Source organism: Bison bison, unplaced genomic scaffold (assembly GCF_000754665.1).
Source record: "Bison bison bison isolate TAMUID 2011002044 unplaced genomic scaffold, Bison_UMD1.0 scf7180017864239, whole genome shotgun sequence".
NCBI lineage: Eukaryota > Metazoa > Chordata > Mammalia > Artiodactyla > Bovidae > Bison > Bison bison.
The window spans coordinates 7,231,734-7,241,758 of record NW_011494811.1 but is presented as its reverse complement, the minus strand read 5'-3'; the positions used below and the strand labels follow the sequence as shown (position 1 = coordinate 7,241,758).

Sequence of the window (10,025 nt, the reverse complement as noted above, 5' to 3'; positions counted from 1 at the left end):
TAGCTTCTTTTCCTTTCCCTCCCACCCTCTCCCTTCCTCTTTTTTTTTTTTTTTTTTTTTGCCCCAAGCAAGCATGTGATGTATAAGCTTGGAATTCTTAGCATGTCTAATATAGAACCAAGGTCTAGGAGCATGTGTGACTCGTAGAATACCAGCAAATTGTCTGTGTCTGGATGGCTTGAAGGTGCTCTGATCTTTACCTCTTTCCTTTAAAATGTATTATGACCATCTCTTTTATGAAAAACACAAGTTTGAAGGGATGTGTGAATGTCACTTGCTCATTCAGAAGATATTTATTGAGCAGCTCCTATATTGTATTATAATGTCAAATTAGATCATGACCCCCGGGAATAAGTTATCTTGGAATCCTCAGGATCTTCACAGGACCCCAGACAAAGTCAGTGGTTAAAGTTTATTGAAAGGAAACCATGAAGGGGCAAAGTGGGCACTCAAAATGTAGCATTTAGTAGGTGGGTTCCTACCCCCCATTGTGTCCCGAAGCCTGGTCATATTCCCTGACAGCGATGAAAACTATCCTGTACCCCCGCGCATGTGCACATTATCATGTGTAGGTTTATACGAGCCATCACAAAAAAAGCGCTTAGGAACAGCAGTTCTGGCCAGATTGCCCAGGTTGACATCCTTCCTCTGCCATTGAATGAGTATGTTACCATGGCAAATTCTTTAACCTCATTGCCTCAGTTACCTCATCTGTCAAATGGGCACGATTCTATACTGATTTCACAGCACTGTTGTAAGGATTAAATGAGTTAACTACTATATATAAAGCACAACAAGCCTGACGCATGTAGATGTCGGCATTTCTGTAGATGTTCCGTTTTAGTAATATAGTTTGTGAACTATAAAGCATGCCCATTGGAAGAACGGGATAACAGAGAAAGTCTAGTATTTTATTCCCACACCTAACTAGTTTGGACACCAATGGGCCTGAGCCCCATATTTTGGGCACCACTGGCCTGGAGTACCATAGTCCTGGGGGTGCCAAGCTAATTTTGCATCCACCTTGCCATATTCCCCCCTCTACTTGTTGCACACCTCACCCTTAACAGAATTCAGGATCACTGTATCTTGCTCTTTTTGCTCCTAGGTTATTTCGTTACTTGTTAGCTTTCTTCATTTAAAAAGTTGTATTCTAACCCTTTTCTTTCAAAATAAAGAAACTGAGATCCTTATGATGGAATGGGGTCAGGCGCTGGGTGAAGCAGTGCGGGCTGCCATTCTGGGAGAAGAGAAGGGGCCGGATGGGGAAGCAGGGCGCTGTGCAGAGGTGCTGGCCTGAGCACCTCTCCCCACATACAGGGAGCTCTCAGGGCCGCGCTTCTGTAGCCCCTTGCAAACTACATGGGAGACTTTGTCCCATGGGGCCTGGGGTTCCCAACTGCTCTGGCATTGTCTGGAGTGTTCTTTCTGTTCCTCAGGCAGTCAGGGTGATAAGACATTGGGGTGAGGAGGGTCTAACTCTAAAGTCAGGGGAATAAAGGAAGGATCTAGGTTACAGCTGGCCTGGCCTAGATCCAGGCCTGGCCCCAGATTCCATTGCTTCCTTTTTAATAAATCATCTTATGGCTTTAAAGGAAATTTCTTGTGGTATTTGCAGTAAGAATGTAATTTGGAAAATCTACCTTCTTCAGATGATCACAACCACAATTTCTGGGCATTTATCTCTGTCAGGCACTGTGCCTTTCATGTATTTATATCTCATTCTGTCCTCTCAGCCACCCCATGGAGGAAGGTTCCACTGTTCACACCATTTTACACATGAGATTAAACAGAGCCAGGGCTCATACCCAGACCCTTAACACAAAGTGTGTGCTCTTCATCACCAGGCTCCTTGGACTCCTTCCAAGCTTGCGCTCCTCATGGCACTACGAGGATAAAATATTTATAAAAGGACCATGTGAGGGCCGGTGCCATATAAATGAGGCCTTATTGTAGCAGTGTGTGATCCCAGTCATCAGTCATAAGAGCTGAGTGAGCATAGTGAGTGCTTGCTTTATGCCAGAGGTTTACATGCATCCCCCTGTTTGTCTCAGAAACCCCTACAAGGTCGATAATTTGCTGGTTAACAAGGAAACTGGGAATCAGGAAGGTTAGGTCCCTTGCTGGGTACACAGCTTATAGATGGTACAGTGGGGCTCAGACCGGGGTCTGCTCACTCCAGGGCTCTGGCCTGCATGTTGCCCAGATGCTACCACCTTCCTGAGGCTGAGGGGACCTGAGAGTCATGCTGGAGGTGAGGGGCTGAGGTAGAAGGATTTTCCCTAAATTGTAAAACTAACTGGAAATAGAACTGAAGCTAGAAATCATTCCCCAAGGTTGATTGGGCTTCCCTGGTGGCCCAAATGGTAAAGAATCTACCTGCAGTGTGGGAGACCAGGATTCAATCCCTGAATTAGGAAGATGCCCTGGAGAGGGGAATGGCTACCCACTCCAATTCTCCACTTCTTGCCTGGAGAATCCCATGGACAGAGGAGCCTGGCGGGCTACAGTCCGTGGAGTCACAAAGAGTCAGACATGACCGAGCAACTAACACACACACACAAGGTTGACTTTGTCAGTAGTGTGCAAAAAAGAACATAATAATAAAAAAACAACTCTCTGGTAATACGTAACTCTATGGTTTTACTAGATAGTCACATGAACTAGAGGTGCTCATACATATTTATTCATTCAGGAAATGTTTGTAAACACCTCCTGGCCACTAGTTGGTCTGAGGGTGTGCGGTGCATGCAGAGGGGGCCGCATGCCACCTGGCTGCTGTGGACTCTGTCTGGATGGGCACAGCGAATGAGGGATGTGAACACAATGCCGGAGACCCCCAGGGCTGTGGGAGCACATGGGCGAGAAGCCCCCAGCTCATCTCAGAACAGCAGTAGAAGCTACGGGAGAAGGAAAGGGGAGCTAGTTTGTGGAGGGCAGGGCTGGAGGCAGACAGGACACGGACCACTTGAGGAATTGAAAGGGTCAAGGTTTTAAACTGATATGTCAGGGTAGGCGAGGACCGTGGAAGGGTTTGAATGAGGATCGGACGCTGTATGCTTCAGCTACAGAACCAGAAGCTGGTAGGAGGGTGAGGGGGCAGCAGGAAGCTGTTCACAGGCAGTCAAGGAAGAGATGCTGGTGGCTGGGGTGGGCGGGGCACTTCCTGTGAGTTACAGTCAGTGCCCCAGTTTCTCTTTCCAGCACCGTGGGATGCAGTTCTGATAGCCTCGTAACGTGAGTATCAGTAAGTGGGAACTTTCCATTGTTGCCATTACCTCAAGTCTCTGGGATTAAAAAAGCCCACAGATTACCAGAGCAAGCCTTCACTTGCTCTGCTTGAGGATTTTCACATTGTCTGTGGGGATCTATATGGAGATCATTTTCCCTCAGCCCCTGCATCACTCCCCCTTGACAGCACTTTGACATGCCCGTGAGCTCTCTGTGTATGCTGATGCCAAGCATGTTAGTTCAAGTCTACTCCATGCCGAGCCAGGTGGATTGATTGGGTTAAATGGAGCTGGAACCGTGCTTGCTGACGACGTGTCCACCCCTCCCTTCTTGGCTCAGCTTTCCCATGACGGGCTGGTTCCTTGTGTGCAACACTGCCAGCGCCTCAGGCTGGATGTGGTGGGGTTTAGGACGTGCTCTGTGCTGACTCAAGGAGAGGGTCTCATGAGAGGCATCTAGGGCCAGAGACCCCCAGTAAGACAGGTGTGTAACATCTTTACCCGTCATGGAAGGTCCCTGACTGCTGTGCCCTTGGTGATACCCAAGACCGAAACTGGACAGAAGTCACGTGTGGTGATGTTAAGATGGAAAAAAAGAAATGGCATCTCCTGACTCCTCTGAAGCCCCGGAAAGATGTACTAGGTCTCAGGGGACCCCACCTTGGGAACGATAGGATTTTACATGTGCCTGGGTAGATTAACTCTTAGTCCATTTAAAAATCAACTGCAACAGCAGTTTTGTAAATTGTCCCATATTCTGTGAAAACTTGTATCTGGTGACATGAGCATTGTCCCTGCTATAAAATCAGTAGCCAATGATGATTCCATTTTACTCTCCAACACACTTGTGGGTGCATTTTTCTCACCGCTAAACATTGTGCTTTTGTTTTCCGTCTCTTTTTTTTTCCCCTGCAAATATATTTAGGGTGAAGAAGTTGAAGGAGACCTTTGCTTTTATTCAGCAGTTAGACAAAAACATGAGCAACCTTCGCACCTGGTTGGCTCGGATCGAGTCTGAGCTTTCTAAGCCCGTGGTTTATGATGTCTGTGACGATCAAGAGATCCAGAAGAGGCTTGCTGAGCAGCAGGTGGGGAAGTGTGGAATGGGTTTTTGTCAGGGCCCACTCACTCAGACCTGTCTCACGCTGGCTGTGTGTTTTAGCGGGTTCACATCCATAGTATTGGTTTGTTTCTTCCAGAGAAAGCTGACCACCTGTCTGTGTCCCTGGGGGTGTGAGGCATCTGTCTCTTACACGCACACCCCACCATTCGTGTGGCTTCTTGTGAAATATTTTGAAAGATGCAGACCTTAATTGTAGTGATAAATAAGGGTTTTTTAATTTTGTATTTTCCTTAACTTTGATCTTTGTCTTTTGGTAACATAGTTTTGGCAATGACTTGAAAGAAAAATAATTTTCCAACCAAAGAAGGTCTTCATGGGACAATACTTGGGTCTGATAGAGTTTCAAAAAAAATGGGAGGCTCGAGGGGTGGGGAATACGGAGGACCCATAGCGGAGGAAGCCTCTCCTGTGGATGTTCTGTACATTTCTGCCGTCGGTTCTGTCGCCTCTTAGCCAACCTTGGAAATCCCACAGTTTGAACACCATTGAGTCCTGCCCCCTTACCTGGTGGGTACTCTTTGGTCTCACTGACTTGTCAAATCCACTCTCCTGCCCTCCAAGGGCTCATGTTCAGAAACTCACTCTCATATGCAGTGCCCAAGCTTCTCTTTATTTTTAAAATAGCTAAGTTTATGTTAGTTTAGTAGCTTTCCTTCTCTTGATTTTCTTAGCCCTGTGAACACATTCGGTTTTAACCATATAAAGCAATATGGTCACCATCAAGTTCACAGACTTGTATGTTTTCTTCCTATTTCCTCCAAAGCCTTGGTGTTTGTTTGTAACTCACCAGGCAGGGGTGATTCACCCACATATCACAGCTGCTTGGGGGGCTAAACCTTTTTCATCAGATTATCATCGAGGCCAGAAGGCCACCCCTTGATGATAAATTCTCTTGAGTTCAGGTCAACATTTCATGCTCCCCTGAAATAGAGCTAACTATTTGATAATACTCACAACTTAGATCTTTATTTAATCCTATTATATTTTACTGTTTGAATAATGCCTATTCTCTGATTTTTAAACTAGTATGATTTAGCAATGCTCCTAAGTAAAAATACTGGTTTTTCCACTTAGTCTCAGAAATTTAAGTATATCTTTTCCACTGAGGTCATCTATATTCCATCTTTCTTTTGTGGAGAAATGAATATTGATATAACCACCATGTTAATGGACACTGCAGAGATTTTCATGCCTTTTCAGTATAGTCACAGCTACTAAATATTATCAGCTTTAATTACAAGATTTACCCATTAGGTTGGATTTCTTTGAATAGTCTCTTCATAGACAGGCCTTATATATAACCATTTACCCTGACTGGTGAGCTTTTTTGGATAAATAGAACCAAAACTGACAACATTTTTCCCCTTGAAGAATGACTGGCTAAATTTGGCAGGTGCTGATTATATAAATGTGTTAACATTTTATAAATCTGACGTGTGACAAACATCATTAAATTGCAGGGAATTTATTCCCAAAAGTGTATAATTTGGAGCAGCTGCCATTCTCTTGGCCATGTTTGTTCCTGTATACTGAAATGGTATATAATTTTAATCTGGCTTATTTGAAGTTTTCCTCTTCATAGAACTTAGAATCACCATCATGGAATTCTTATCCCTTGGTTATAAAGCAAATTATGGAGTTAGTGTTCAGGATCACATTGCTGTAAAGAAGTCAGATATTGTATTAATTTTCTATTACACTATCACAGATTACTACTGATTGAGAAGGTTAATGCACATGTATCATCTTGTAGTTCTGGAGGTCAGAAATCTGGCACAGGGCTGAGGTCAAGGTGTTGCCAGGGCTGCATTCCTTTCTGGAGGTTCGAGTGTTAGTGTTCACTAACTCAGTCGTGTCCAACTCTTTGTGACCCCATGGACTGCAGCCGCCATGGACTGCAGCCAGGCTCCTCTGGGGATCGAACCCAGGTTTCCTGCATTGCAGGCAGGTTTTACTTTCTGAGCTACCAAGGGAAGTTCTAGGGGAGGATCCGTGTGTTTGCCTTGAGTTCCTAGACGCTGCCCACATTTCTTGGTCCGTGCCTCCCTCCTCCATCTTCAAAGCCAGCAACTTTGCCTCTCTCTCTGCCTTTCTCCCTCCAATTGTCTCTACTACTTTTAAGGACCCTTGAGATTCCATTAGACCCACACAGAGAATCCAGGATAATCTCCCTGTTTTAAGGTTGATTGGCACCCTTAATTCTCTTTGCCGTGTAACCTAGCATAGCTACAGTTCTGGGGATAAGGACCTGGTTCTTAAAATGCCGATATTCTGCCTACCACAGATGTCCTGAGGAAACCTTTAGTATTCTTATTTAAAATAAAAAAAAATTATAACTTAACCTAGACTTTAAATGCTCCACCAAAACCAAAAAATGTGTCACACACAAAAAAGTATGGGCCATTAGAAAAAAACTTTACCTGTGTCGCTGCCACTAATTTCAGTATAACAAATTGCTTGATTACTTCCAGAAATAAGACCCAAGCTTGAGATCACCTAGTCCTACCTTCTGCAGAAGCCCTCAGGCCCCCAAAGTGATTAAGAGCCGTGAGGTCCCTGGACCCTCACTGTAATGTCCTTGGGAGCCGGGTGCAGAAAGGCTCAGACCTTACAGAAGTCTTTTTGCTTCTCTTCTTTATGAGAAATGCTTTAGGTAGTAAGGGTTGTGTTGTTATTCCTGTAGAATATGTATCATCTTCAAAATGCAGAGGAAACAATGGCCACCTCTGTGACATTTTTAAACCAGGAACCACTTCCACTATGTCTTCAGCATTCCTCTCCAGTTTCCTTCGGCTTCTTGGTTCTCTGTGGAGGTGCCTGGTGGTGGCCGAGGGCGTTAATTATCCTGCACCCTGTAATTCCCAGCAGTCCCCTCCCCAGTGGGTCATGTCAGCCTTCTGCAAAGCCCCCAAACCACTCCCAAGACCACCCTGCTGGACTTGCTTGACACCCCCAGTGCCTCCCAGGAGACAGTCTGGAGCCACTACCTGGGGTCCCATAACACACCCCGTGACTTTTGCCCTCTCACCCTGGTTTCCCTGATTTCTGCTCTTTATTTCATCTTTTTCTGGTTCCACGTGTATTCTCACTCTTCTCAGCTGCATTCTCAGCCCTAGCTTCCTGCCTCCCCCATCTGCCTTAGCCCTTTTGCAGCTCTAGTGCTCTGTGCCACCTGCTCAGGAACAGAAACACAAAGCAAACAGGCGCCCGTGTTTCCAGACTTGTTGGCAAAAGTCTTTCACGTGGCTTTAGGATGTTTCTTAGGTTAGATTCATCTCTGCATTTGAACACTTTTGAAACCAGGGGCCTCACCACAGGTGCTAGTCGTGGGATATCTCAGTTTGCAAAATGTCACTTGTCTCGGACTTCACTGGTTTGTGTTTTAAAATAGAGTCCACTATTTATTTTATACTTTACAAGATGACTAGTTCACACTACAGTTGGCCATTTTGTGGTGTTTTAGAAGTTTGGGAAATTTTGGAAAACTTGGGGCTCCTTTTTTGCCAAGATGTTCATGGTCTTTTATAAAGCATCGGACAGCCCGTTTCTTGCCATCATTCACCCCTTATATTACCCAGTTTTCTTCAGCTGTTTCATTCAGTATAAGCTGAGTAGAAAATGTAGAGTAACTGCAAAGAGGCTATTAAAATACATGGCATTTATGTTTATCCATAGACTAGACTTTCTCAGTGCTTTTCAGTCAAATCCTACCAAGCAAGGTCAGGGGCAGGTACCATTTTTGAAAGGTAATTGTCAGTATTATTCATTTAGCACCAGCATTAAGATTCCTTATCTGGCAAAACAGTTAAAAGGGACTTATCAAAATCCCTTATCAAGCTGCAAATTTTAAGAAAGCCTGTGGCAATTCTGTGAACTGGTGAGAATTCTTAAATCTGAAATTCTATTAAACCTAATAAAGCTAGTCTTCCACTGACCCCAAGATGACTGCCCCCATTACAGCATCTCAGACATTTGTCCTAGACTGCAGAGCTTAAAGAAAATCACCTGCGCATCTCTTTTCATAGAACATATGGTGACGAACTAAAAAAAAAACGTATTTTCTTCTGAATGTAACTTTGAGGTACCCATTGTTCATAAGTTAGGATCTGTGTTGAGAACTGCGTGATTTAAAACTTGATTTGAGTATTAGCATTTTGTTCCCACCTAGACACAGCATGAGACAAATGTGCATTTATCAGAAGAAGAGTAGGAAAACATTAGTCCTATCTAGTAATCCAGTCATAATCTCCAAAATTTTTAAATACTGAGATGACCTGGAAGAAACTTCAGGCTGCCTTTCTGTAGACAATGGTAGACACTGTTTATAAAATAATCCCTCTTAAAATGAACTTTGTTGAATCCAGGGAACTTTCTGTTGAATCCAGCAGTTTATTTCACTTTGTCTATTTCACAGTGTAGTTTGGGTAGTAAGATGAGTGGCGTGGCCTCATGTCACTTATCACGGAGTTCGGATACAGGAGAGGACTAACTCGTCCAGAATAACAAGACAAACAGGCTGCTCACCTCGCCCTCGCCCAGCCTTGCCCCGTGTGCAGAAGCAGTACTCTCTGGGTGATAACTGAAAATGCTATGCTTATTCTTAAACAAGGTTTCCAGCGACCATGAGCTTTCTCTTGGTGAGCCTTCATTTTCCTGAATCAGCAGTGCTCTCCCTATCATGGGACAAGACCCCAGAGACCCCGCCCCCACCCCCATGAGTTAGAGGGCAAAGTCTCTAGCCCAAATTCTCCCCTTGGGCCCATGGTGCCCTAGGATGCGCCCGTGGGGAGGCTGTGGGCACCGTGCCACTGTGTGCACAATTTGGGGGTGGACTGTATGAAGATAGCACAGAACTCTTGGTAGAGTTAAGAATCCTGTGATCCGTAAAAGGTTAAGAGTTTGTGTTGCTGAAGTGTTAGGTCCTGTTCAAGACAGTTTTCCAAGGAAAACCTCCCGAAAGCCAAATCTAAACTGGAGGCCCTTGAGGTTGGATGGTGTGGAGTAGATCGACTGCCACCCCAAAGTCTGGGGTGGTGGGCTGTCAGGGAAGGGGACCCCCATTCCTTTGCCTCCTTCACCTATTTCAATACCTTCATCCCCCGGTTGCCCACAGTTAGGCCTCCTGTCGGGTGCTGGAGCACAGGGGTTGCACAAAGGTGACTCGGCCTGTATTGCAGAGTCCCAGGTGGAAATGCACGCAGGACTGTGTCCCCTAGGCTGGAGGGAGGGGCTCCTTCGGTGCCAGCCCTTCCACCGCCACCTCCCCCTCACAGTGCCTCCTCCTCTCCTGTTGTTGCAGGACCTGCAGCGAGACATTGAGCAGCACAGCGCAGGGGTGGAATCTGTGTTTAACATCTGTGATGTCCTCCTGCATGACTCAGATGCCTGTGCCAACGAGACCGAGTGCGACTCCATCCAGCAGACCACCAGGAGCCTGGACAGACGCTGGAGGAACATCTGTGCCATGTCCATGGAGCGGCGGATGAAGTAAGGGCTGAGCTGCCATGGGTGATTTAAGTGTGGTCCGCCCACTCCATGTTCCCGTCTGACCTATGTAACAGTGCCCGTGTTCTGTTAGCTTCACTGAGGGACGTGCTGAGTGCTGGCGGGGAAGGCTCAGTAGGTGTGGCCAGTCCTTATTAAAGAAATCATTCAAGGAAAGCATGATCAGG

General features: G+C 45.6%; 1 protein-coding gene across 1 annotated transcript in view; it reads left to right on the top strand.

Moving 5' to 3' along the window:
• Positions 1–10,025, top strand: part of SYNE2 (spectrin repeat containing, nuclear envelope 2) — a 281,350-nt gene that overhangs the window by 253,507 nt on the left and 17,818 nt on the right. The window contains 2 exon segments of the mRNA XM_010846800.1: positions 4,156–4,318; positions 9,653–9,840. Coding sequence (XP_010845102.1) covers positions 4,156–4,318; positions 9,653–9,840 — 351 coding nt within the window.